Below are 27,986 nucleotides of genomic sequence, written 5' to 3'. Positions count from 1 at the left end.
AACTTTTCCTGGCTCTGATTGGTCAAAATCCATTGACAGTTGGATGGACCAATCGTTCTGCGTTGTGGCCGAGGCTCTCATCCAATCGGCGTGTAGCTATGCAAACGAACGAACAGAGTTGCAGCAGTTTACTGTGACAGCATAGGGGGTTATTTACATGTTTCATTTTCACTTTAACCCAAACGCTTTAAAGGTTGCGGCAGCTTGGAGTCGTCGGGAAGACGTTTATTCGCTGTATCGTATCGCAAGTTAAAGCGCGTGGCATGTTAGTGACGTAAAGTTTATGTAAGCCGGTAAGTTAAGGCTGGAAGCTAACAGCTAGCTAGCTTAGAGCTTTTCACCGGTACAGGCGGACCTCTTTGTCTGACAGGGGAAGGCGTGCTCTTTTGTTAGCTATTTTTCCCCCCTTTTGTCCGCTCAGGAAAGAGGAACTGTCGGCTCAGGATTTCACAGTCACCCGTGGATCTGGGATTTATTTTTTTTATTTTTATTGTTTTTTTTTAGAAAATGCAGATCGCGAAAAAATACTTGACAGAAGGCCTGATTCAGTTGACTATCCTGCTCAGCTTGGTCGGAGTTCGGGTAGACATCGACAGCTACCTAACCGGCTACTATCCGCCTCTGGCAGAGATCAACTTGGGTCCGAGCTCAGCCTACACCCAGACACCCTTCCACGTTTTAAGGGAAACGCTCGACGGCTACGGGGTCCACCCGAAATGCCCCGAGCTGGACTACTTCTTCGCCAGCCGTCGGCTGCTGGATGAGGTGAGGACGCTCGGCTCGCCGCGGTTCCACACGCAGCTGAACGCGTGGCTGGTGCACCAGGTCTCGTCCGCGGGGCCCTCGACCACCAGCAGCGACCACGACACCAGCGCCGGGCCGGAAAGCACCGAGGATGAAGCCGGAGGTGCAGGCGAGCACCTGCCCGTCAGAGGCCAAGAGGTGCACCGCCAGCCCAACTCTGAGCTGGGACAGGGGCCTTGTGGCGCTGGAGCCTTCCTGAGTGTGAGTCTGGTCTCCATGTCGCGTTAGGGGTTGAGGAAATGCTTTGCTGGAAACAAATAAAGGGATCGGCAACGAATTCAAAACTTATCCCGTGACTAACCAGTGCCACACCAAGGCAGGAGAGGAGGAGAAGGAGGAGGAGGGGGGGACCCAGTTAATGAGTTGTTGTTTTGTTTCCTTGTAAACCAGGAAGGAAACATGGTGTGGCAAACCGTTTGGCATAAGGAAGAAAGCACAATCCTTTTCATTTGTTTTTGTCACTCTTCCAACCCCCCCTCCCCAGTGCTGGTCAGGAGTTAACATGAAGTTGTCATTGGCATAAGTGTCAACAATTCTGGGTTTAAAGGACGGGGTGCACAGGTTTGCATTTTATTTCTTGCATCTTTTCTTGCAGCTTTTCTGCAAGAAAAGCTGCAAAAAAAGCGTGCTCATATTTGGAAAATGTACTTGAGCGTGTTGACGAGAAAGCACGCCTGAGCCAAACTGAAAGCTTCAGATGTTTTGGAAACGACCCAGAAAAAAAAAAACTGACCTACACCGTCATAAAATGGAAAGTACTGGAACACCTTGAGTTTTATTTTATAGCGCTTAAACTCAGGAAAACTGTGCCGGTTGCCAGGCATGGTGGTGGCAGCAACATGATTAGGGCTTCTTTAGGTCTTGGTGCGTTTCATAGAAGGGAGTAGAATGAGGAGGAGGAAGAGGATTACTTCAAAATTGTTCAACTTCGGCTCAAATAAAAAACTAAATGCTTGAAACTTAAACACATCTGAGTGTAAAGTGATCCCAGGAAAGCATCAACGCTGGTTTAAGAATACAGCAGGATAGTATTAAGCTTCTGGGAAGGCCCAACCTTAACCCTGATAAAAACTGGTGGGCCGTGCTGAAGAGGTTGTGCCTGTGCTTCACAACCCTCCAGATGAAAAGATGAAAAGAGGTTTTCAAATAGTGGCCAGAATCAGGCAGGACCTTGTAGAAAGCAAGTGGTTGCTAACGTGCACCCCTGACATGCACATTTGTTTAAATGTATGCATGTCTTTGGGACGGTTTTGTATAATATTTACCTTTTTTTTTGTCCTGTATCAGAGAAAATGCAAGATGAATTCAAACCTTTGCACCCAATTCTTGGTGATCACTTTTAACAAAGTGGTTTTATGTATATTCACACCACCCAGGAGAAAAGTCCAGTTCATAAGCATCTTTAAAATCCCTGATGAGTGTGTACGCATCACAGAAATGTTGTAAAGTTTAGTTGTGCTTTAGCTAGGGGTCTGTAATTAGTAAATCATCACAGGACACTTGGTAAACTCATTTAACTAGTCTAGTTAGTTACCCCTTAAAGCAGTCAACGTGACAGTCAGGCAGCAAAAGCATGCAGCAAACGGTCGGCTGCACCTTTGTTGTCACCCTGAACTGGAATTTGAGGCCTCTGCATAACTCCACAAAGATGAAAGTCCTGGTTTTGTTTTTTAGTTTCCTCATTTACCAGTCTGGATTTCTCTTTAAAGCGCTAGGATTTGAAGAAAGTCTAAAAACGGCACAGAAAATGTGTTTTTTTGTTGTTGTTTTTTAAGCGGTCATTAATAATTTATGCTGGAAGCAGGGGGGGACGTCACACTGTGTGCGAGGAAGCAGTCGCTGCAAAACGCCGCCGGGCTAATATTTTAACACGACAGACCACATATTTAGAGGTCAGATTTTTAAGCTGCATTTTATGTGGGCGCAGTCGCGGCTGCCGTTACTGAGACGACAGTCTGTATGTCCTGCAGAATGGAGGTCCTTAACGCTCAGGCTTACAGGAGGCGGCCATCTTTCCCCAATCCAACGCGTCCGATGACAGAATCGACCTTTCTGTACTCCACTCAGCCTTCCTGTTTTCTGCTAACGCTCTTGCTCTCTCGCAGCATCTCCCCACAGTCTTTGCTTCACTCAGTCACAACCGCCGCACCAAAGAGTGCAGTGGGCCGTTGTGATCTGTTAGTGTTCAAAGCATCTCCTAAGTTTTAAGATGAAATCCTCCTCCTTTACTTTTGATCGCCCCGCCACAGTAATGAAGCGTTCTCTAGCAGAACCAGCTGCTCGGTGTGTGTTTTGTCCCGGCAGCAGCTGACCTCGCAGATTGTGTAACCGTATCGCCCTCCGCCAGACTCAACCACCAGCTGCGGACCTTGAGAGGAGAAGGAGCGAGGATCGGATCCACGCCCTGTTTGCTTACAAAAGCAGCGGTCTGCGCTCCGCCGTGGCCCCTCCCGGAGCGTTGCTTTCGATGCGCACCGTGTGACACTGATGCGTTTCTTCTTCTTCTGCCGCCCAGGGGCCCCTCTCTCAAATTAGTTTTGTTCTCCTCTGCTTAAAGAGGAACGCTTCAGCCGCGATTTTGAAACATTACCGTCAGCAAGCGTCGGCTTAAAAAGTGACCGAGTAAGGAGGGGGACGAGTTGGGGCAGAAATGGTCTGCTGTGGAGAGCGTCTCTTTTTGTGTTTAGGAAGGACGCAAACACTGGAGAAGCACTCATTATCCTTTTCCATCCAACCCTGCTGCACATTAAAAACAACTAGTGTGTGTGTGTGTCAGCTGGTGACCCACATCACTGGAAGCGTATCCGGTAATCTCTGTCCCAACTTTTATGACTGCTTATTAAAACAGACCTTGACAACCGCTATAAATAAAGCGCTATGCAACGCTAGAGCTACTTTCTGTGTTTGCTTTTATTCTCCTCTAACTCCAAATGCAAAATCCTGAGCATCGACATCTGACCTTGCTAACCCCTCTGTCTACCTCTGCTGTCCCCACCAGGAGGAGGAAGCTCAGATTAAAGAAGAGGAGGAAGCCGTTCCACTCGCTCAGCTGGCCCACAGTTCAACACTAGAACAGGAGGTATGATGGCTCATTAATTATTTTTGTAAAATGTATAATATTAATTCATTTAAGCATCCTCCAAACAGCCCCTGCCCCCCACAAAGGATGTTCCTGATGATTCAGGTCACACTGATTGTCATTAAACAAATGGTACTTGGAGCACATTTAGATACAACCTGGGTTCCACGAAGGTGCTGCAGAGGAAATCAAGGAAGTAAAACAAAGAAAATTTGACTTAAAAGAAACTGGAACAACTGGGTGAACTTTATCGGCTTCTTTTTTTTTTTTTTTTTTTTTTTTTTTTACTTCAGGCAATTTTGGCTTTTAGCGTGATTCATAAACAGGAGCTACCGGGTCATCTAACACTTGGCTTTTAGCAAATGAGCCAATCCTATTTTTATTTTTTTCTCCCCTAACGGCACTGATTATGTTCATGTGGTTACACAACATAGGTGTGGGAGTCTGCTCACAGTTTGTGTTAGGAAAACTGGCCTGATATTGCTGCTGTTCCTGTGCGTCCTGCCTGACTCATCGGCTCTGAGGAGACTCCGCTCACTTCCTGTTTGAGGAGGCTGGACGTGTCTTCTGTGGGCTCCTGTGAAAGCTGCCATAGGGCATCTGCCGAAGTCTGTTTGCCAAAAGGTTTGCAGTTATTTCCCCAAAAGGGAATAATTGCAAATGAATCTCGTTTGAATTCGTATTTTGCTTTTAATTAGGGGCGGTGTGGATGAGCTGCAGATCCACAGTCCGCGGCCTTCCGTTTTGTTGGGGTATGATTTTCTGACCGCGGTGCGTCTGAGTCACTGTTTAAAAGCTGGAAGATATGAGGATATGGTATCTAAAGAACGCAGATGCATATTGATCTTTAGAAGCTGGGAAACTGCTATAAGAAAATAGCTGCTTGTCTAAACTTGCCCGTATCTGGAGTCGAGGCAATAATTAAAAATATTGAAAAGAAAACAACTGGATCTGTAACACACAAAGGGTGGAAAAAGACCCAAGTTTGTCTTGCTTTCACGCAAGACCAAGATAGTAAGAGACATTAAGGGAAAAAAATCTATCCAGAACTCACCATAAAAACTGCCTTCATAATAGGGCTGGATGATAATTCAATAACATTATATATGGATCAATAGACGTAAATAATATATATATATATATATATATATATATATATATATATATATATATATATATATATATATATATATATATATATATATATATATATATATATATATATATCAAATAACAGTTTTCCTTCCTGTTGCATTCTGGCCATGTAGATTAATACTAGTCATTACATCGTCCCAACCAATCATAACGCAGGAATGCTCCATCACCATGCTCCTTCCCCTTCAAAGAGTTCAGAGAGCACATTTTTTTCTTCCTTTTAAAAAAAAAAAAAAAAAACTTGCAGTTTTGGTAAAAAGTTGGTTGAATAAAGTGTTCAAAAATGGCCAGGGCTGCACTTAAAATATGTTTTGAATTAGTTGATAATTATCGATCAATATGATTTCTATTTTATCGAAATGCTTTTTTTTTTTTCTATATCGTCCAGCCCCACTTTATAATAAACGTGATTCCATCCACGTCTTCTGACCTTCCCCCGTGTGATAAAAGCTACATAAAGGGTTGAAGTGGAACAACGTGCTTTGGCCAGATGAGACCCAGATTAAGTCTCTCTAGTTGGTGATGGTGAAGAGCGAGGCTGAACGGGTGGAAAACAACCTCATGCCCAATGTTGCGTGCAATAGAGGATCTTTGATCTCCTCCAGAAACCCCACTCTCTCTGTGCTTCAGCCTTGTTAAGTGTTAGCGTCTTGATGGCAAAAAGTAGCTTTTAGTACAGACAGCAGAGGGGGACTTTGTAACATTTATTTTAACAAAGCCTTCTGTGTGACATTATGCTGCTTCTCTGGAAAAATCAGTAGAATTTAAGGAGTTTTACAGATATGGTGATAAAACCTGCCTTGTTTGTTAAATCTGGTGTTTGTTGAGTCTTTCATATCTGTTTTTTTTTTTTTTCCTATCAGAGTCTGCTTGAAGGCATCGGCACGCTGTCGGAGCCGGTGCTTCACCACGTTGCTCCCGCTACTGATATCGACTGGAACAATTTGCTCTCCGTTCCTGATCTAGACGTAAGCTTTCTGGACCTTCATAAAGATAAACGTGTAAACAGACCTGTAGTTTAGGAATACATTTAGTGGATTATGTTCTGTACACTGGTGAAATGTATTTTTTATTTTTCTTGAGAGCTATAAAAAGGGTTCCTGTGCAGTTCAGGAAAGTCTGGAACTGGAGCTGGTTATTCTCCAGATCTTGATGTTTTATGGAAGCAAAATAATTACAGAAAAGATTTGTTTTCCTTTACCTAATGTCTAAACCCATCCATCAGCATTCATCCCTCTATTTTTGTCAGCCACTCATTGTTATTCAATCTTCCGTCCACCCACCCATTCATCAGTTCATTTGCCCATCTGTCCATCATGCATTTCTCGATTTTATTTGTCCGTCTCTGGGGAAAGTGTGCGTTTTTGACTTGAAAAGATGCAGGAATGCAGCATTAAGACATTTTTATTTTTATACACGTACACCTTTATATATTGCTTTTCTGAAAACGCGTCATGTTTCACCTGCAGGACTTGGACTCTCTTGTTGCCGGTCGCCTCTCGGAGCTCGACTCCGACATCAACGGCGCCATCAGCCAGGATGTCAGCTTGCATGACGCCATGGTAACCGGCGGCGGGGCGTTCGGCCCGGCGTCCGGGACGGCGGCGTCCGGGACGGTGGGCCAGCAGCGGAGGACCCTCCTGCGGCTGGAATCCACAAACTCCTCGCTTTCAGACCACCTGCCGGGGATGGCGGTGGGCCTGGCAGCGCTCCCCTTCGCCTCGGTGTGCAATCTGACTGGAAACATGACGTCGCAGAGCGGGCTGGATGGCTGTCTGGACGAGGCCGTGTTCGACCAAATCAATCAGCTGGGTTTGGAGAGCCTGGACGCCATTGACGATCATCTGAACTACCTGGACTGCTTAGACTCTCAGGCCTTTGAGGACTTGGACTCGGATTCGGGACTCTCCCTGGAAAGCAGCTATGGGTGTCCAGTGTCTCCAGGTTCGTTCAGATCCTAACAAATGCCTTCGGCCTACTTTTCTATTATCTACTAAACGAGCCAACACAGCTAATTGCTCCTCTCTCTTTCAGGTTCATCGGAGATGTCCTCATCGTCCAGCTCGTACTACGAAGAAGAGGGCGGAGCCACAGGCTACAGCAGCGAGGTGGACTCCAAGCCCCCTAAAAGCATAATAGACCACAGCACAACGTGGCAACCTGTAGATCTGAGCGAGAGCGTGTGGCACGATCACAGCTACACGTCTCCTCCCGTGCTCAGCAAGCCGTTTCTGAGGCTGCCCTGCAAAACCGAGGAGCCGGAGGAGGACGGCGGCGCCCAGCTGGACGACCGGGAGCTGAGCCGCGACGAGATGCGCGCCCGTGCCATGTGCATCCCCTTCTCTGTGCTGCAGATCGTCAACATGCCCGTGGAGGAGTTCATGGAGGTCCTGGACAGCCACAGCTTCTCCCCGGAGCAGGTGACTCTCCTGAGGGACATCCGCAGGCGCGGCAAGAACAAGCTGGCGGCGCAGAACTGCCGCAAGCGCAAGCTGGACGCCATCACGGGGCTCCAGGAGGAGGTGGAGAGGCTGCACGCCCAGAGGGAGAGACTGCTGCGGGAGAAGCGGCTCACGGCCAAGACGATGGGCGCCGTGGCGCACCAGTTCAAGCAGCTGAGCCGGGACGTGCTGTCCCGGCTGAGGGACGCGTCGGGGCGGCCCCTGAACCCCGACAGGTTCTCCCTGCAGTGCGGGGCCAACGGGAGGGTGGTGGTGCAGCCCGTCAGACAGCCGTCTGTCTCCACGTCGGCTGGCAAAAAAACAGACAAGAGAAAGAAGGAAAAGAAGCAGTGATGCTCTCTGGGACTTTAGTTGTTGTTTTTTTTGGATATTGCTGAACTTTACTTACCCTGGCTTTGTGGTTTTACTTTTATAAACGTTGTCTCGGGAGCCCTCATTTTTTCAGAAGCTGCAAAAACAAAAGAGACTTGGAACATAATTTAATTTTTTTTTTTTTAAATCTGTACATATAGAGAAAAAAAAAGTAGCTTACACACTGGACATTGCTTTGCTTATTAAAGATGGGCAAGGCACACAGGGTTTAAGGGAACAGTTTAGCTGCTGGAAGCGCTATCAGTCTTTCTTTGTGCCTGTTAAGATATGAACGTTTATTGCTGAGTATGACAGTTACTGGTTGTTCTGTTTGTTTGCCCTGTACTTTACCCTCCTACTTCTAAATAGGCAAATATTGTATTTATAAATGGCTTGAGGCTCTTGAAGTTCTTATATATGCGTCGTGAGACTATTTTTTTTTTATTTTTATTTTTTTTATTATTTTATAACTTAAAATGCAATTGCTAAGAAAAAAATAAAACTCCACCTAATGTTTACAGTCAACATTTCAAAGATCAGAGGGTAAGATAAGGTTAAGTCTTTGAAATGAGGGAAAAAAAAATATTTTCTACAATCGTCTTGATGACATAGAGCAGACCAATGATTAAAGAGGCCTTAAAGTGTGATTTTTATTATTTTTTTTTGGTTATTTTGGGAGAAAGCGATCCTGGGATGCATGTTTTCGTGAAGCGTTTCGAAGGTTACCGGAACAAATGGAAAATCGACATCGTTTGGACGTGAGCCCACCTCGACGTCACCATTCAAGTTTTGGTATAAATATATATTCTACCTCACGCTTCCGTTCTTTTTCGGCTAAATTTTAAATGCTCTTTCGGGACCTGAAAAATCTGTATCAATGTTGCTATGACGCCAACGCCAACTTCAGGTTGAAATGTAATTGACGTCTTTGCATAGTTATTAGCGGACGCACCTATCATATTATTAAGCTAATATTATTAGCGGATATCACCTATAGGTATTGCGGAGGAGTTTTCCACCACCGGCTTTTGCTATTTTGGACCTGCTGATACTGAATGTAGCTGCTTCAGATCTCTCTTAAGAACTGTAGGAATGGACGATATAAGAACAAAAAACAACACTTTTGCCGTAAACGGGCTTTTAATATATCCAGAGCAGAGACGTCACAGAATGTCCTTAGCCTAGCTTTGAAATCTCCAAAACCCAAACAATGTTTCAGGTTCCACAGCAGACGTGTGGAAGAGCTCAAAAAGGACGCAATGGCTCAACTTTGCTGTTTAACCTTGCTGTTATCTTCTGAAAGTCTTGCTCTCTCCTGCGCCCCTGAATGAACGGCAGACACGCCTCAACGTTTCACTGAAAATCGTTTCTTTTCAAACGGCCTCTGACACCGTTGTGCTTCAGCTGCAATTTTCGACGCCTCCCTGATTCGTTTTGGGTCTTCCTTGGGCAACAGTGTTTTTGCCCTTTTTATACGGTTACACGAGTGAACGATAAGTCGATGCTGCGTGGAATAGTCAATTCATAGTTAGCCTTTTTGTTTCAAGTTCACAGTCCGGTTGTCCATATTAGATTTTGACTGTACTTGTACATTAGTTTTTCACTAAACTAACCTAAAAATATGTTTTTCTTCCTAGATCCGGTGAGGTTGGGTGAAGTTCTCACCAGCTGTGTTTTCACACTCTTTCCACTAGATAGTCCATTTACCTGCAACAAACGCAAAAGACTCCGTCTGTAATGTCGGGAGCGTTTTTAACGGCTTTTTTTTCTACAGGTAATAAAATAAGCTGTAACGCTGAACACCACCCCGCTTCAATAAACCAATCTGTCAAAGGTTAGGTGTCCTTAATCAGACCAACTTTCCTCTTGCTCCTTATTACGGGCGTTGCTCTTGAGATTATCAGAGAAGTAAGTGAGATGTTACCATTTATAGCATGGAAGTCATTCATTCCTATTCCTGGCAGTCTTTTTAAAAAAAAAAAAAAAAAAAAAAAAAGTTGGAGTGCATAATGTAATCATTTGTTTTAAGTTTGTAACTTTTTTTTTTTTTAATAAATTGTTCTTTTTCTGAAATCCTTTTGTTTGACTTCAGGGTGATTGTTGAAAATAAATTGAAGTGTGATTAAAGCGAAGCTCCCTTAACTGTCTGTTCTTAGCCAGCTTGAAAGAAACACACCGATGGGGAATTTTCCAAAAAAAAAAAAAGGAAGTGCCACTGAAGCGTCAAACCGACACCTTTTCCATATACCTGAGGCAATAGCTGAGCTACGCCCTGGAACGGCCGTTTAATCTAGCACACGCGTATGGCGGGAACGTGCAAACTGCACAGAAAAAAAAAAAAAAGCCAGGATCTTCCTTGGGTGTTGCAGCAATCCCTAAATTCAGACCTTGCAACTCTTCATTTAAAAAGGGTTTCCTACAATCTGGAAACATGAGAACTTAGCGCTGCAGGTGGTCATAGATAAGTTATGAACCAATGAGGCTTTTGGCACAGTCTTGTGGTTTGGCCTTTTATATTTTCCTACAAAGGATTAAGAAACCTGGACTGAAGGAAGCGCAGCAGCGTTTGAGATGGCATATCGGTGCATTCAAATTCAAGTTTTTCTATAGCTGTCTCTGCCCATTTTTGGTTAAAGGCTTAAGTTTCTCTTTTGACCCATTTGACATGCCTTAGCTGTGGGTTTTGCACTTTGCCAGTTATCTTAAATTGGTGTTTTAAACATTAATCTGTAACAGGTTTCTCCTGAGTACTTTGGTCCATGTGCCTCACTTCTTTGGCCCCTTTACGATACCAGGATAAACTGAACAGGTTAAAGAGAGCGCTAATGTGTTGGTCATGACTAGTGTTGCGCCGATGCCATTTTTGGCCCCGATACCGATACCCGATACCTGGCTATGCAGTATTGGCCGATACCGATACCTGTTTGAAATTGATGTGTGTGTGTATATATGAAGAACTGCATACTACTTAGGGTAGTAGAACTTTTTATTGCCTACCTGGAATGGGTGACAATAGTTGAATAAACTTTTGGCTCTCAAAGGCCAAAATAGTGCAACATTCGTGAAATTATAACATGTATTATAGTAGTGCAACAGTAAAATTACATGAATAATTTCTATTAAACCCTGAGTTTTGGCTCTCAAATACCGAAATAGTGCAACTTTCATGAACTTCTATAACATGTATAATACTAGTCGGGAGAGAGAAGGCTGCATTCAAGTGACATACAAACATCAAAATGGTATCGTGCCTATTTGTTGGTACTCGCCGACACCGATACCACCAATTTAGTTCTGGATCGGGGCCCCGTCCGATACTAGTATCAGTATCGGTGCAACACTATTCATGACCGGGCCGACTCAATACAATGGTTAATATACACGAAGAAAAAGCGCTGATTTAGCACGACTGAATTAAAACGTTAGCCACGCCGCATGATCATGGACAAAGGTGTGCCTGAGAGGTGTTGAAATCTGAAACCAGTAGCATACCATGGGTTGAAAAGCTGGACAGGGGTGCGGTGGGGGAGACACAGGTACAGTATGTGGAGAGTCAGACAGTTTCCCATGGAAATATTCATGCCTTGGAACTATTTTATTTTTATTTTTTTATACTGCAACCACAAACTTCATCGTACTTTTATTGGGATACAAAAGTAGCACATCATTTTGAAGATGAAGGAACAGTAAACAAAGTTTGTCTGTGCGTCGTTTAATCTTGCGATAAATTCAGCTGCTCTGTCAAGGCCTCAGTGGAAAACATGAGTGAACACAGCAGACGGGCCGGGGATAACGCAAAGGAGATGACAAGGACGCTAAAGAAACATCGGCTCTATTGTTGACCATCTCCTGCAGCACTATTCGATCCATCCCCTGAGAATGAAGCTATACGTGGCCATCTGTCTAAACTGTCAGACGAGGACAAGACAAGCAGCCAAGCGACCCTCTGGTGACTCGGGAGGAGCTGCAGAGATCCATAGCTTACATAGACTTATAGTTCTACTTACAGGGGAACTATAAGTCGTTCACTCCAGAAATATGTGTTTTTTTAACGGAAGAGCGATGAGACAATGGCCATAAAAAAATATGTTTTGCCACGAACCCTGTTAGGGATGCAGCAAACACGTAAAAAAAGATGCTCATATAAGATGACAGTGAAATGCAACTTTGAACATGATGATGATGAAAACACGGTGGTGGCAGCATCCTGCTGGGGGAACGCTTTTCTTTAGTAAGGACAAGGAAGCTGGTGAGGGTTGATCAGAAGACGAATGGGGCCACTAACCCTAAAGTGGTTCAGATCAAAGCATATATTGATGTGGACTTAAATGCAATAGAGAATCTGTGGGAAGAGCTTCCTGTTCACTAATGCAGCATCTTGCTCTGACTGATGATCTTGATCTAATATTTTTGCAAAAGAGAATGTGCAAAAAATGGCAGCGGCCTATGCTCCAAAAACCACTGAGCTATATTATACACTGGAGTGCTAATCACCGTCTGTTAGAACGAGTCGCTTTGAAGCCACCAGCCGCCATATTGGTACTCCCTATTTCCCCCCAGTAACTAGGGAATATGTGCGCTGCAGCATCGAATAACAAGGATTTTCTCCTGTTCAGGGGGGGGCTTAAAACTTTTAAAATGTCAAATGCCATATACTTTTATGTTATGTTCTAAAAATATCAAGTACTGAGAAAGTCATGTGCTGAAATATTTTGCATTTTATTCATTTAAATATATATATTTAACATTTATAAATATATAAATAACAATATACAAAAACATATATTTACATATGTGTATACATATATATACATATATACATATACACATACTTATATATACATATATGTATATTTAATATGAATAACATGTAAAATATCTCAGCACCTAATGTCCTAGTAGTTGATAGTGTTAGTACATCCACTGACTGTAGAATTACCTGTGAAACGTTTTCACACAGCCAGAAAACTGCTTGTTGTTGCAACCAAATCCTATGGGATTCTGTGAGAGTAGGGAGTAGCAAGATGGCGGCCAGTGACTTCAGTTTTTCGGCAAAATCAGCACTCCAGTGTATTATATAGCTCAGTGCCAAAAACACGTTTAGCATCTGTAGCAGAAGATGGTTCTATAGATCACTGACTTAGATCGGAACACATATGCACGGCACGTTTAAGAATTTCATCTGTAAAAAAGAAAAAGAAAAAAAAGGATAACTTTCGTCCAATTTCACGGTTACTTTATTAATTGGAACGTCACAAAATTACTGTCTTGAATGCTATTTTAATGCTTGCTTTCATACCCCCCCCCCCCCCACACACACACACACACACACACACACATAAAACCGCTATTCCGAAAAGCTGTAAGGTTTTTTTTTTTTTTTTTTACTTTAAACCGTGTTGTTTTATATAACCATTACGCATTTGCAATTGTTCACGAAAAAAAATGCAGTAAAATAAAATGTCAGCCCCAGTTCAGCACAAACCAGTGAAAGGCGAAGATCCGAATCTCAAAAAAAGAGTCGCTTCCCCCTGACTTCGCAGGACCGCTTTACCTTCCGGGTTGCCGTAGACTCCATACGTCTGCCCTTTTGCTTTTTCGCGCTATAAATTGAGGGTACGTTCGCGGACCGCGTGTTCAGGAGTTAAACCGAGAGGACAACTTTGGGGTCAAGGTACGTTCGCAGCCTTCATTCGGGTTCAGAAACCTCGCAGTTACCTTTGCAGCTTCGCCAAAGCGAGCTCAGGCAGTGAATGCGGACGGTGAACGGCGACTTCTGCGACGGCGGATCTCGTTCATTATTACCCAGCGACGTTTGCATCCCTATTGTTACGCGTTCGGCTAGCTAACGGCGGATGCAGCTCTTCCCGCAACACGGCGTCGTCCTACAATTTGAGCGCATGCTTGTATTTTTTTAACTTAGATAAAATATTAAGGCTTATGATAATTAAGAGGTGGAGGTTAATCGGGGAAACCTGGAGCTAAGTCAGGCTAGCATGGACGCTCGCCTTTCGTAAAGCCATTAAGACCTGGCTGGCTAATGAGCTAACAAAGGCTGCTAGCAAGCTTGTTTTCATCGCCGGGAAGTTATCGCTGCAACCAAACTCGCATTTCCTCGTCTTTTGTGGGTGTTTAAAGCCAAACTATGGACGCGGCTGTTTTGGTAAATAACACCGGCGTGATGCTAACAATGCTGTTGTGCTATAATCCCGCCCTCCCTTTCCTCGTTTGTAGAGCACAAGATGGGCAAGAAGCAGCACACCAGACCCAAGAAGGAAGCGCAGGCTCAGGAGGAGCCCGAGGAGTTTGTCGTGGAGAAAGTCATCGACCAGCGCATCGTCAATGGGAAAGTGGAGTTTTATCTTAAGTGGAAAGGATTTACAGAGTGAGTTTCCCTCTCTCCCCCCCCCCCCCGTGGGACGCCTGCCCCTCCTCTGGCTGAGCTGGAAGTGCTTCCCTGGTATGGGGTTGTGCTGTATACTTCTATCCACTGGTTGCTGATGCATGCCTGTGCTGCCACTCTTAGCCTTGCATGAATGTAGTTAGTCTTTGTTTTTTTTTGTTTTTTTTGTTTAAGATATGAAATGTCTCTCTCCCCTTTTGCTCGCTCAGGGCCGACAACACCTGGGAGCCCGAGGAGAACCTGGACTGCCCCGAGCTGATCTCGGCCTTTTTGGAGGCGCAGAAGAACATCAAGGAGAAGCCCGCGGCCGTGAAGAGGAAGGCCTCCACGGAGGAGGTAGAAGCGGATCCGGCGAAGAAGACCGAGGTGATTTTTAGTGGTCGTCTCTGTCCTGGTATAATGGGGGGGGGGGTCTGCCTCAAGTGTGTGTGGCTAAAAAAAGCTCACGTTCCTTTTGCGTGCTCATGTTGTGGCGTTGTATTGCAGGCTGAGAAGCCCCGCGGCTTTGCCAGGAACCTTGATCCGGAGAGAATCATCGGTGCCACGGATAGTAGTGGGGAGTTGATGTTCCTGATGAAATGGTAAGTTACCAGAAGAAAAACTTCATATTTTAAGGTGCACAAACTGACAAATTTAGTGGCATGGGTTTGCGGTAGGTGACGTGTTGAACTGCCAACGTGTCCCAGGGTGCCCGCTTTTTGCCCTATAAAGCAAAATGGCACTTTTTCATCAAATGAAATGACATTAGCATATGGTTTTCAAAATAACTTGCACTTTGATGTTATTGAGCATGAAAAGTGTATATTGATGACACAAATATGCGTGGGAAATAAAAAAAAAAAATCAGTATAAACCGACCTGTTCATATGTCCCCAAAGCTGTGTCACTTCGTTTGGCTTCAACGCTGCAGTAGCAGAGGCTCCGCCCTTCAGCTTCATTCAGCTGCTCATCTCAACAATGAGCCACTGCAACATGTGGCGTACAGCTGTAAGAAATAACCTGTAGCCCTCTTTAGCTGACAACATGAGCATCACTTGGAGGAACCCAACCTATAGGGCTGCTTGACAGGAGGGGAAAAAAAAAAGAGTAGCTACACTAATGCTATGACCCTAATCTTTGAAGAGCTATGTGATGCTCCTGGATCTGCAACAGTTCAGCTGTAAACTTCCTAGAAGACATGAGCTAATGGCGTCTGTTTTAAGTATTAGCTTCACAGACGGGCCACTGGTGCTACTCTGGGTTTTAGCCCCAGATGAGGTCCACCCCCCAGATGTGCTGTTCTGTACAACGCAGCACTCCCTACTACAGCGGTACAGGTTAACTAAGGGGAAAGATGATCAGCTAAAGCCTCAGTTGGCTACTAACTTCTGACGCAATTCTCAGTTTAGCTGTAAAGACATTGGGGGCTGCTGATGATAATGGGTCATGGTGCAGTCAGACTGAAGGTGACAATTGGAGCAGAAAAACATTAAACCTTAGCTGCTGTATTGTTCGTAGGGCTGGGTAATATATTGAGATGTTAAATTAGTTGCAATTTAAAGAAAGATGAAACTTTAATTTATATTGTGATGGTCTATGTTGCATTATCATTATATTTTTATGTATTGCAGTAGGTTATTTTTCAGCTGTTTCTCATATTTATCGACAGCCATTAGACTTGTGGCTGTGAGGTATTTGGGATGAAGCTTTGATTCAGAGGTGCTTTTTTATAATTGCTGAATGGGGGGGAAACATTAACTGTGGACTTTTGAGCCTAAAAATATCAAGACTTTATTTTTGATGTATAATGCCCAGCCGTTGTTCAGTGTCCGAAATGAACTTTCTGATTCATGGGGCCAAGTTGGCCAGTAAATGTAAGAATCAACCAGCCAAATATTCATTCTGACTGACCCCCTGCTAAATATCTCCACATAGTCCCTGTATGTGTGCGTTTGTCATACGTGCTGAAAGCGGAGGAACATACAGAAACATCCACCCAAATGACTGAAAAACACGACTTCTTTGGTGCAAACATTTCCTCTCCATGTAGCAGCTAGCCCTCTGAAAATCACATTTGCTGTCTGGCGAGTGTTAATTTTGGACCCCGGTTGTTCACTAAAGTATGTTTAAATGCCTGAGAAGCATCCAGTGATGCACTAAAATAATTGCTTGACTGAATCAAAGGTACATGCTTCCATACAGGAATTTAACACGTTGGTGTAATCTTCCCTGTTTTAGTAAACAGGAAGGGATTTATATAAATCTCTCTAAACGGGCTGACTTGCACTCTACTTGTGAGGTTTTCCCCAATTAAGAAAGTTAAAACTTTGTTTTATTATTATATCTTTTGTTCTTAACCAGAAATGGGGGTTTTAGCATCGTGACAACCTTTGCCTAGTATTGAATATAAAATAGGCGTTTAACATGTCTGGCTTTATTAAACTGTTAACTTTTTTATGTGGAATATTAACTACCTATTAAAATGCAGGCACTTCTGTACTTGATTAATCTTTACATTGAGTTAGATTCCAGCATGCTGGTGGGCAGCCGGTCAGACTGGATTTTTTATTTATTTTGTTTAATAAATCTTTCTTATTGTAGGCTTATGTTGGACTGGGTCATCATTTTGCTGTGGCTCAAACTCTGTGGATTTTCATACTTGTCCCAAAATCTCTCAGAAACAAGTTTAAACTCCCAACTAGACATTAAAGTGGCTATATACAGTAACTATTTAGATCCGATCCAGCTGGTTCCAGATTACGTCATTCAGTCCCAGTACGGTTATTGTTTTTAACCAAACTACAGCATTTCTCTCTGACCCAGCGTCACATTTGTGTAACTACTTTGACAGCTGCTCATTCTATGAAGTTTTTCTATAATTTACTTGAGGCTTAATGTAAGGGAATGGTGGTTATGATTAGTTGGTTATTATGGTTTAAACAGGCATCATTATCTGTGGGGTTTTTTTTCCTTTAAAATGTGAAAGATTGAATATTTTTTTTGTTTAAAGACCATAAAATGATAACCAATCAGTGCAGAAGTGTCCAGTTCCTCCTTGAATCTCTCCTAGATTCCTTGAAGGCTCTGTAGTGTAGCGCTAAATCAGAAGCACCAAATCCCTGCTGCTGGTGTACGACTATATATTGCTGTATTTTCTCAAATACAATAAAAAATACAAATTTACTAGAATTACTTTGCCTGGGCTTATATAAAGCCAACTTCATGTTGAATGTGAACTAATCTTAGCTCGCATGCGGATGATACTCTGTAGATATGGAAAGCAGCCAGCGTCCTGCTGAGGTTACTGGCTGGCCTTGAAAAGTGATCTTTAGTCTCCGCTGATTAACTTGGGAGCCTAAATATGTTGCTTGTCGTTATGGTGAACTTTTATTTACTGTAATGTCTCTGCATTAATCAAACTGTTTTCCACTAACGTTTTTTTTTTCTCTCCACCCCTTTCGCCTGCTTTTTTTTTTTAATTTTTTTTTTAGGAAAGAATCAGACGAAGCAGATCTGGTCCCAGCCCGCGAGGCCAACACGCGCTGCCCTCAGGTGGTCATATCGTTTTACGAGGAGCGACTGACATGGCATTCCTGTCCAGAGGATGAAGCGCAGTAGTTCCTCCCTCTGCTCTGTTGTTTGCACCACCGGTTTTGTTGATTTGTTTCCCCTCAACCCTGGACTCTATTCCCCCCCCTGCCCTAGTCTGCCTGTTAGTTTTAGCTACCGTTCAATGTTTTTGAAGAAGTTTCTACGTTTTGTACTGTTCGGCAGCAGAGGAGAGCTTCGTGATGCGTTGTGCTGCGACAAAGTTTTTTGATGGAGCTCTTTTGCAACCTGGTTGCTCAAATATATAATTTTAAATCTGAGTGCCTACTTGAAGATGTTAAGCTGTCCACTTTGTTTCATAGCTTAGTTTATTTTGTTTGACCCTCTCTACAGATGTATGCAGAACAGGAAAATATTATAGATCTTGATACCTTTCACTGTGTGATGTCTTCCTGTTTTTTTTTTTTTTTTTTTTTTTTTTTTTTTTTTTTTTTTTAAAATCTCTGCTTTCTAGAGCAGCTTGTGTGTGTGTGGAAATCCCAACTGGAATTAAGGGGCATAAGAGACGAACTTTAGACTTTTGAGCATATTGTTGATTGGGGGGTGTGTTAACAACCAGTGTTTAAATCCTTTGGATAACTTGGTTGTTACGACCAATTAAAATGTTTTGCTTTGTCTTGTTTTTGCAGGCTCTTGTACAGTTCTTAAGTAGTTCTCCTGTTCTCTATATTGATAGTTTTATACATATAAGTCTTGGGGTTGTAGGATCCTCGTTGGCCTCAGACGTGACCATCTTGTGTTAACGGCGACTGGCCAGAAGAGAAAACAGCTCTGTGATGAACACGGGTAGAATGAGTCGGTATAATGGACAGCCGCAGTGCTAAACTAATCGCTACACCCGAGGTGCGGTGAATGCCTCTGACTGCGCGACACGTGAAATGTCGAGGCAGCAGAAGTGCCGCACCTGAGAACAGGAAGCTGGGGCTACATTTCACAGGTTCAATTAAAATTGGAAGCAGGTCGTGTAAAAAAAAAAATAAATAAATAAAAAAAAAAAAAAAAAAAAGGGGGGAGAAAAAAAGTCACTTTGTCTGACTAAATGGTGTTGGGTTGTTATCTTGCCCTACTTTGGCTCGGTCCCTGCTGAGCGCTGTTTAAATGCCCATTTTCCGACCACCGTGTACTCCTGACGGAGACTTCCTCCATGTCACAGAGCTCAAATCATCAAACTGGTTTTTGCTCTCTGGTCCAAAGGCCTGCAGAGTTGCCACATCCCGGTCCAACGGTGGACCTTTAGGGATGTGGTCGGCCTGGAGGTTCACCGCGACGCGCACCCCATCAACTCCGGAGCGACTGCCTGAAGCTGTTATTTCAGAGCAGACCAAAGTCTCAGAAACATTTCTGATAACTTGTTGAATCTATGACACGGAGAATTAAAGCAGTTCAATGACAAAAGATGTTTTTTTACAGATTGGCCTGTTGTGTATATTTCTTTAGTTATGGTCAATGTATTGCAGATATGGGGCACTGATTTGGGACTAATTCCATTATACTATCATGGTATGATGGAAAATAAACATTTTCTACTATACCATTGAACCATCTGTACCCCTTGTGTGAAAACTTTTTGAATTCACCTCAAGACCCTCTTATAACCTCAGTCTGAAATTCTGCTTGAAATAAATAGACTATGCAAGTTAGCAGGCTCACTGCAGCTACTGGCTCATTTGTGTAAGATCAAGGCTCACTAGTTAAATTCTGGTCTGGAGTCGGGACGTGGCAGGATTGGACTCTTGAGGACTTCTTGGGGAAGGTGGATTAATTTCAACTTTGAAATATACAAGTATGTCCTGCTGTAGTATGTAAAAGTGTTTCAGTTCAATTTATCTGATAGAGCAGCTATTTAAATGCTCATGGAAGTTAAATTTGGGCCCTCGTCCAGCCTTGATTGTCACAATTTCTTTTGAACTTTTGAAAGTATGACTAGAACTGGACAGGTTTGGGTGAATAAAACGTTCTTGTAGCCTTTTTTTCTGCCTCCTGAATACTGACACATCTGCCTTCAATGACATGTTCTCTTGTCTTTCCCATTTTTAAGAGTGGCTTGTAGAAATGCGCCTCAAACTTTAGTAAATGGGAAGCAATGAACCCCAAATAAAAGTTCTAGAGATTTCAATCAACATAAAAACAAGAAGTATGCTCAGAAATGGGCTCAACTCCAGTTTTTTTATTTACACATCTATCACAGTAATCAACTTATTTTGGTGGTTGCCTCAACTATAATGGCTTAATAATTTATATTATATATACTGTATATACCTCATGCACCTATTCCTCCTTTTGGCACCTCCATTTGATTATTGAGCCGGTGTGACAAGTGAATTTCTCCACTGTGAGATCAATAAAGTACATCTTATATAAAACCAAAAAATTTATGAAGATTATAAACGAACAAATTTGCAAGTGAGTGAGGAAAAACGTCTGACGCATGTAACAATGAGAACGTGTTCAGTTTCATAAATACCATTTTAATGGGGGAAGAAAGGACATGTCAGCTTAGCTACTTTATGTCGTTAGCGCTTCAATGTAGGTATGACATATTTGACTAACATGGTTGTTTTCTGGAAATGTAAAAAAACTCCCTGCCCCTTCATGCAGCCAAAACTGAAGTGATTGTTATCAGTACGTTATGATTTCAATGTCTCTGAGTGACAGCAGGATTCACAGCAGTATCACCACAATACTCTGTATCTTGAGGTGGTTTTTCGACCAAACCATTTAAACGCCGCCTAAAGCAGGTGGACTTTTTTTTTATTTCATATTACAAACACTGCACCAATCCTTTCACCTGAGATCCATATGTATGATTTCCTCTATTTCAGGTTAGTTCTCTGTAATTCTTTCTAACTGAGGTTACTCAGAGTTTATCAGGTCTTTAGAAGGTACAGAGTACAGCTGCTCTGGTTTTCACACAAGTACTAGATATTTATTTAGTTTAAATTTTTTTCATCTGGGCCGTTATTGATTTTACAATTTATTTATGTTATAATTTGAGTGTTTTTAGGAACTTTTAACTCTGTTCTCTGTGGCTTTGCCTAGCTCACAGCCTATATGTTCAGCTGTGATTCTGTTCTACACAAAGGCAGGTACTAAAGGAGGTACTACTGCTGCTGACTCTCAATGTTTTTTTTTTTTTTTTTTTTTTTTTTTACATAGAAAGTACTCCTGGATCAGTGCTCCTTTGTTTTCTGTGTATATTCACCTTTTTAATGCAACCACTATATAGTTGTGGCAGATGGCCGTTCACACTTTGGTCCTGATTCTGCTGAAGGCTCCTTCCTGTCAAAGGGAGGTTTTCCTTTTTGTTGTCTCTGAGGGATTGCTGCAAGTTATTGATACTTTGCAACCGGCTGGGGTTTCCTCAGTAAGAAGACTGTTTATTTTTTATTTCATTTATGTATTTTTTAACTGATAATTTACTAATGAATAAGGAACCAAACCTGACTACATTAATAGATGACTAGGATCAAACTGGACTGAAAAGTGTTTCAATTGGATAGAGGGGGGGGGGGGGGGGGGGGGGGGGGGGGTGGGGGGGGGTAGGGGTGGCACCACATGACACATGCTTTAAAAATATATTTTTCATAAATTGTTATATTATTTAGTTGAAATTGTTGAAAGACCATGCATTATTCGTTTTGTGAACACTGATGTCACAATAATAATAAATGATAAATAAATGAAATTTTTTTTTTATTTCAACATTTTAAAATTAGATATTTGAATATTGCTCACTGCTCATATGCCTACATGTAGTTGTGTAAGTTAGTAAATAGTAAATTACATTACAGAAATCCCCTTGATTATGTCTGATGTTTTTGACCGGAGGACAGCACGGGTGGGGGGGGGGGGGGGGGGGGGGTATAGTGCACCACATTGTCTTAATACGGGCCTGCCCATACTAAATTGAAAACCAAAGGACACAGCGTTTTTTGGGGCTCCCTTCCTCTAACACTGAGATATGGGCTGACTCAGTGGTTTCTTGACTGGCCTGAACTCAAACCAACCAAGCACCTATAGGTTGAGTTACAGCGGAGATTGAGAGCCAGCCATGTCCAACATCAGTGTCTGACCTCAGAAATGCGCCTCAGGAAGAATTGTCAAAAATAATTCCCATAAACACTCCAGGACAGCCTTCCTAGAAGTGCTGAAGCAGTTGTAGCTGAAAAGGACCACCGTACTGAACCCTATATGAATCAAGAATGGGTTGTTGTCCCTTAAGTTCATATGGCAGGTGAGGTGAGCGACTATCTTTGGCATAGTGTAGGCTTATACTTTTCATTTGTCAGGAAGGCTTTGTTTAAAATGTATTTTTTTTTTTTTTGCTGCTGTCGAGTTTTAATCAAGTTAAAAGAAAAAAACATATGCGCGATATCGCAGCGTAAAACAACGAATAAATGCGTGTTAAATTTCAGCTCAACCCGGTTTCGGCTCGACGTCCAGCCCACCGGTACTTCCTCCTCCCACCAGCTGAAAGCACTTGGGCTGATTGCGGGACAAAACAGGTGCGCTGCGCAGCTACAAGTGATTCTCTCCCATCAAACAGAGGTGTTTCGCTATTCTCCCCTTACACGCCCAGTTTATGGAAAATAAAAAGCGGCAGAAAAGGGGCGCGTACCGTTGCTGTTTTTGACGCATATCTTGTTGGCCCCGCGGGCCCCACTGAAGGAGGTCCCACCGAGCTGCTGGTGCTTCTCAGCCGAGTTTGAGTCCAGGCGGGGCAGAGCTTCAAGCCAGAGCCCTGAGCCGGTCTCGGTTGTTCACCAACATCGGATTACGTCTCTGAAATTGAAGAGAACAAAGGTAGGACTTGTTTATTGTGATGTGTGTGTGTGCAATTTAGGTTTTTAAACCCTGGAGTAGCCTACTGACAGCTTGAAGAATGAACAATTGATGTTGTCAGTCTTTGACTTGTGTATTTATTCAATTCAATGTCATATTCCTGTTAAATATTTCAGTTCATTCTATTCCTTCTGTTCAGGTTACCTCCACTCCCAGCTCGTCCTGCGTTTCCAATTAAAACTAGGTCTGATTGGGATTAAGCCGCCAATCCCAGAAGAATACAACCTCTGTTTCTGAATGTTTACCCCAAATGGCTGAGAAACGCGTAGTTGCAGGCTTGTATTGCTAACTCTGGTAGCCTGGTTAAACGAGCAAAGCAATTATTCCACTGGTTACATGAGACGCCATTTTTTTTCAAGATCCAAGTTCTGGCTTCCAGCACCTGTTCCTGGTTCAGTCATTCTTTTCTGTTTGCGTAGGGGACCTAAAGTTGTTCTACACCACTAAATGTCTCTGAAGAAGAGTTTTTGCTTGAAAACAAGATTGTTGTTCTGTCTGCATCATATTGTCAGGACTACCTCACAGCTTAGTTTACCACGGTAAAACTACTTTAAATGTACCCTGCAGTCGGTTGATGCCAAAATATCTCCGAGTAACACTAGTGACATAATGCTGGACCTCAAGTTAGAAAACCATGGATTTGGAGGGGAAATGGCTGTCAATCAGGCTTTCCCTGGACTGTTTGAGATCTGACGTTCTGTTTTTGAGACGTCCAGTTTTTCTTTGACTACAGCAAATCAGAGCTAAACAATGTTCTGCAGGGTATTTAATTAGTTGTACCATGCTGCTATTAACTCAATAACCACAATGGGTGATGTAATGCTCCCCGATTAAAGCCAATTAAAGAAAAAAACATGGCTTCTTGTTGCTTCTCCATCAGGTAATTCCAGTTTAAACTGCCGTCTTGGCATTTATTTTGTAAATGAAAGCTATTACGTTTGATAGCGACCAAGGCAAAGGGATGTAGGCTGCATTCTGTGAAGCCAGCGTGTGACCCCCCCCCCCCCCCATTTGAATAGACAGTAAAACAATCGACTGACACAAAAAAATGGGGCTGCTCTTTGACCTGAAGAATTTTGCCATGAACTGGCCATAAACTCATTGACATGAGTACATGGTCACGCTGTCCCACAGGAAGGTGATTCCATGTGACGACTTGCAAAGCGCTCGGACAGATCGGACACGGCCTGTCGATGTTTGGTCCCATTGATCGACTCCGCTCGAGGCGGGAACGCGTGTCGACAAGTTGTGGAGGCCTGGCCATGTGATGGGAGCAGTTGTGCAACCCGCCTCTTCAAATTGAGTTTCTTTTAAAAAGGACCAACTATGTAAAATACCTTTTTTGAGTAACTGCTAGATATTGAATTAAAAAATGTATAAGTGATTTGATTCAGTTATCGGCTGGGGGGAAAAAACATCCTTTCTATGCTTCGCTCTGTTTCGACGAAAGGTTTAGTGGCGCACCTCCTACCTGCCCCTTACCTTTGTGAATAACCATGCAATGGAAAAGTGACAATTTAAAACGGCAAACAATAATACTCTAATAATCTTGTGACATTGGAGTTGTTTAACATGACAGAAGACCACTTTGGGTACGCCTTCTAAAGCTAGCAGGTAGCTTTAGCCTCTCAAATCAATTAATCTGGAGTTGTAAATGAAGGTGCAGAGAACATGATTTACTGCAGGTATAATGTATCATAGCTGTATTATGGCTATTAACTGTTTATAAGATAATAACCTCACTTAAAGAATTCTGCCCTATCCCTTGAAAGTGTTATATGAAAAAAAATCCAGGAAAATGGAACAAAACTTAACTGGAAAAATTTAGTTTTTGGGATATTTCTGCTTTTGGTCATATAAAAAAATTAAATGTTAGCTAGTTTCTTTTTTTGTGCAAAATAACATTTATTATTTTTTTACACTTACTCTGTACAGAACTTGTTCCAGTTATGAACAGTATTCTGGATAATCTCTCAAAGACTGTAAGTATACAAATGCACCAGTTACCACTTTATAATTTGGTTTCATATTTTGTTCCTGACATGGGACTGGGTTTGAGTTCTGAATATTAAGGGCCAGAAAAGAGAACCTTATTTTAGCTTTACACAACATTGACGTCATTTGAAGTTGGCTGATTAATCTCTGCCACTGACTCTTCCAGGAATTTGTAAGCATTTGTGTTCAAGATCCAAGACTCCACCAAGATGACCTTTGGCACACTCATGTCGACTACGAGATCTGTTTACATGCAAGTGTTCTTGGATACTAATCTTGTTTTTATTTATTTTTTGGGGGAGGGGGGGTGTGCTTTTTTTTTTTGTCAATAAGCCTGTTTGCTCAGATAAGTGAACGAACATTTGTCTTGCAGACTAACAGCATGTGTTTTCGAAAGAAGACTTCTTGTGTGAGGCGGCGTTACAGTGACTTTGTTTGGCTACGTCACTGCCTAGAGCGGAATGCTCTGATCATGTATGTTTAAAGCCTAGAATCTTCCATTTTTGTATTGACTACATTTATGTAAAATCATTTTCCTCCAATGTTTTAGAGAATTGCCAAAGTTGCCACCCTGGAACCCTTTTTTTAGTCTGAAGAACAAAGAGCAAGTATCCAAGAGAATGAAGGGTCTGCAGGAGTTTTTAGAAAGGTTGGTTGATTTGTGAAGGTGCTTTTATTGGTTTTGACATCAACTGAACAGCTATTTGAATTGCTTTCTTCTCCAGTGTTCTTCAGAATCCGTTCTTGTTATCAGACAGTCGGCTCCATCTCTTCCTCCAGTCAGACCTCAGTATACCAAGGATTGAAAGGTGTGCTCTTGGAAAGACCAGGTACACGGTTGCTGAGGCTATTCAACTGTCTAAAAGTGGATATTATAATTCAGAGGACAAAACGTCCTGTGATTCAGACTGTGAAAGGTGAGTTATTTTAGTGTCCTTAAAGTAGTGTTTCTTGAACTTTTTCACTCATCAGAGTTTAGCTTACTGTTTGGATTTCTGACGGACCCACAGAAAAAGACTTAACTGTGGAAACAATGATTTTTTTTTTTATTGTTTTAAACAAATCAGACATGTAGATTGCATTTTATTCAGATCTTCTCAGTCAAGCCCTTATGGAACTACCTTTTTGTTGCAGTGATAGTCGGTTCTTTTGGGTATGTCCTAAACAGCTTTGCATACTTAGACTAAACTTTTCATCCAGTCTACTTTACAAATTCAAGTACAAATATGAATTTGTAAATGTTTTTAAAGTCCTTCCACATTAACAATTGAGTTTTGGTCTGGGCTTGTATATTATAAATGCATGAATGTACTTTGCTCTTAGCCACTCTATTGTAGATTTTGGGTTGTCCTGCTAAAAGGTGACAGTTCCAGCCAGTAAAGTCTTTTGTAGGGTCAAACAGGTCCCCCACCCTCCCCCAAAGTTTGTCCCATGTGCTAGCACCATCAAATTTTTCACATCTGTCCAGCATCTGTGCCTGCTGGAGGGGGTGAAAATCTGTACATTATGATGCTGGCATTACCATAATGATGTACTTTAGGATTGCCTTTAAGGTTGGCTACTTTTCAGCCACATCTTGCACGTTTTCCAAAAAGTCAAATTTTGACTTCCTCTGACCAGACCCCAGTACTGTGAAACAGGTTCACATCTTCCCTAACCATACCATTTAAGACTGGGCTTAAGTGACTCTACTCAGCCTGGTAATCTCTGTAAAGCAACCATGGATATGAGTGTTCATGAAACATGGATGAAGAGACGGGAAGGAAATTGGCCACAAAGGCTTGTGACTGATCAAAAGAATTTACTGTTGCAATAATTGAATGGATGTGTGTTCAATGCTTCTGTGCAAAGACCAATGAATCAGTCCAGCAGACATAGGAGTGAAAGTTGAAATATGCTATGGGTTTTAAGTCTTGCCATATTGTGCTCTTCTTTAAACAGCTCCACAACCTTCTTTTATAACTCGGTCTTGATGACCTTTTGTTCATTTTCTAACAAACTTGAGGCCTTCATGGAAAAGCCCAGTTTAAACTGTAGCTTTACTAATTTTGTGACTGCTGCAAGAATCTGGTTGTACTGGATTTTATTTAGGACTGTTAGATAACGGGGACTGAAGTGCTAGTTGTAACATCACAATCTAAAGGTTCAAAGCATTTCACTTTCTTGACAAAAACTGTACTTAAAAAAAAAAAAAAAATAAGCTGTGCAATTAAGATCTTTTCTCTTTGTGCAGCTCTGCATCTTCAGGCCTGGGATCAAGCATCGACACAAAGACTCGCGACAGTACTGTGCCCTTCCTGCACTTGTCTGAAGTGGATCTGTAATGAAGTTTCCATTTCATTAGCACATTTACTGAACATTTGTATTGCAAACTATGGCACCTGTCCTCTGAATATAAATCAATGTAAATACTTGTTTGTGATGTTCCTTTGAGGTCTTGGTATTCTTGACCTGAAAGGTCCAAAATTTTATTGTCAATATCCTGCTTAGGTCATCCTATTTACCTGATTTGTATTTCTAGTGTGACCTTGGTCATTTAAGTTATGTGTTTGTGCGAGGAGTTTGGAGTATATATTTTAAAAAAGTGTATGTAATGGAGAACTCTTAAATATTTCACATGCATATTGCTGTTTACACTAGCAAGTTTTGAATTGTTTTTAATGGACCATGTTTTTGATTGGTTAAAGGATAAATAAATTGTCTTTTTTAAATAAGCAGGTTTTTCATCTTTTGCTTTCTAGCCAAATTTAGAGGTTTGACAGGACTTCAGTGATATGTTTTTGCATTGTGCCAACACTCCAGTAGAGGGAGTGTAGACAGCATCTTAAGCTGAAGCAGTGAGCTGGTCAGAAATGAGAACGGCATGTACTGTAGAGCATTAAAGTCTGCTTGCTTGGATTAGTCTGAGGAAAATGAATATAATGCGGTACTCATTTACTTGATTGACATTTATGAAATACTTGCAGTGGAAGTCAAACAAGGCATTTATGGCTGTACTATATTTACACTAAGGTCACATTTATTGACAACCCTGATGATGTTAAAAGCTTCTCAAAACATTAATTACTAAAGAGAAACTGACCTTTAATTGGACACAAAGTGGGAGCATGCAGAATGAGCTCTTTGAATCATCTAGAGGCCTTGTGCCCTCTTTCAGCTTCAGCCCCGTTCGCTATAGGGTTCTGCCCTGGGGACTGATGTGGCCACAGAAGGCTAATTTTTTTATGAACTTGCTTTTTGGCCATGTTTCTGATATTTTCCATCTTAAAACGACTACCCATCTTAAGATTTCTCTCAGTCCACTAGC

The 27,986-nt window shown here is 42.3% G+C and overlaps 3 protein-coding genes across 3 annotated transcripts; all 3 read left to right on the top strand.

The window, feature by feature from the left end:
• The first annotated feature begins 111 nt into the window (after positions 1-111).
• Positions 112-8,966, top strand: nfe2l3 (nuclear factor, erythroid 2-like 3). The gene is made up of 6 exons (XM_012874233.2): positions 112-293; positions 505-1,005; positions 3,803-3,883; positions 5,902-6,006; positions 6,508-6,982; positions 7,073-8,966. The coding sequence occupies exons 2-6, from the start codon at positions 508-510 to the stop codon at positions 7,831-7,833; spliced, it is 1,920 nt and encodes a 639-aa protein (XP_012729687.2). The 5' UTR covers positions 112-293; positions 505-507; the 3' UTR covers positions 7,834-8,966.
• Positions 8,967-13,383: 4,417 nt separating this feature from the next.
• Positions 13,384-18,464, top strand: cbx3a (chromobox homolog 3a (HP1 gamma homolog, Drosophila)). The gene is made up of 5 exons (XM_012874237.3): positions 13,384-13,525; positions 14,086-14,236; positions 14,464-14,620; positions 14,741-14,835; positions 17,725-18,464. Exons 2-5 carry the CDS (start codon positions 14,094-14,096, stop codon positions 17,849-17,851), a joined length of 522 nt encoding a protein of 173 aa, XP_012729691.1. The 5' UTR covers positions 13,384-13,525; positions 14,086-14,093; the 3' UTR covers positions 17,852-18,464.
• Positions 18,465-22,369: 3,905 nt separating this feature from the next.
• Positions 22,370-27,394, top strand: snx10a (sorting nexin 10a). Its single transcript, XM_012874236.3, has 7 exons — positions 22,370-22,645; positions 24,620-24,666; positions 24,846-24,932; positions 25,053-25,153; positions 25,230-25,328; positions 25,405-25,596; positions 26,913-27,394. The coding sequence occupies exons 2-7, from the start codon at positions 24,634-24,636 to the stop codon at positions 27,001-27,003; spliced, it is 603 nt and encodes a 200-aa protein (XP_012729690.2). The 5' UTR covers positions 22,370-22,645; positions 24,620-24,633; the 3' UTR covers positions 27,004-27,394.
• Positions 27,395-27,986: the final 592 nt, after the last annotated feature.

Source organism: Fundulus heteroclitus, chromosome 13 (genome assembly GCF_011125445.2).
Source record: "Fundulus heteroclitus isolate FHET01 chromosome 13, MU-UCD_Fhet_4.1, whole genome shotgun sequence".
In the NCBI taxonomy this organism is placed as follows: Eukaryota; Metazoa; Chordata; class Actinopteri; order Cyprinodontiformes; family Fundulidae; genus Fundulus; species Fundulus heteroclitus.
Note: the sequence above shows the minus strand (reverse complement) of the source record. Positions and strands in the feature narration are given on the sequence as shown.

Bases quoted from the DNA above. Each gene is read 5' to 3' on its own strand.
- nfe2l3 (XM_012874233.2), top strand. From the start codon at position 508: ATGCAGATCGCGAAAAAATACTTGACAGAAGGCCTGATTCAGTTGACT. The intron at 6,007-6,507 runs GTAAGCTTTCTG...TTTCACCTGCAG, and splicing joins TCTCCGTTCCTGATCTAGAC to GACTTGGACTCTCTTGTTGC. The intron at 6,983-7,072 runs GTTCGTTCAGAT...TCTCTCTTTCAG, and splicing joins TGGGTGTCCAGTGTCTCCAG to GTTCATCGGAGATGTCCTCA.
- snx10a (XM_012874236.3), top strand. From the start codon at position 24,634: ATGAACAGTATTCTGGATAATCTCTCAAAGACT. The intron at 24,933-25,052 runs GCAAGTGTTCTT...TTTGTCTTGCAG, and splicing joins ACTACGAGATCTGTTTACAT to ACTAACAGCATGTGTTTTCG. The intron at 25,597-26,912 runs GTGAGTTATTTT...CTCTTTGTGCAG, and splicing joins TGTGATTCAGACTGTGAAAG to CTCTGCATCTTCAGGCCTGG.
- cbx3a (XM_012874237.3), top strand. From the start codon at position 14,094: ATGGGCAAGAAGCAGCACACCAGACCCAAGAAGGAAGCGCAGGCTCAG. The intron at 14,237-14,463 runs GTGAGTTTCCCT...TTGCTCGCTCAG, and splicing joins AAGTGGAAAGGATTTACAGA to GGCCGACAACACCTGGGAGC. The intron at 14,621-14,740 runs GTGATTTTTAGT...GTTGTATTGCAG, and splicing joins ATCCGGCGAAGAAGACCGAG to GCTGAGAAGCCCCGCGGCTT.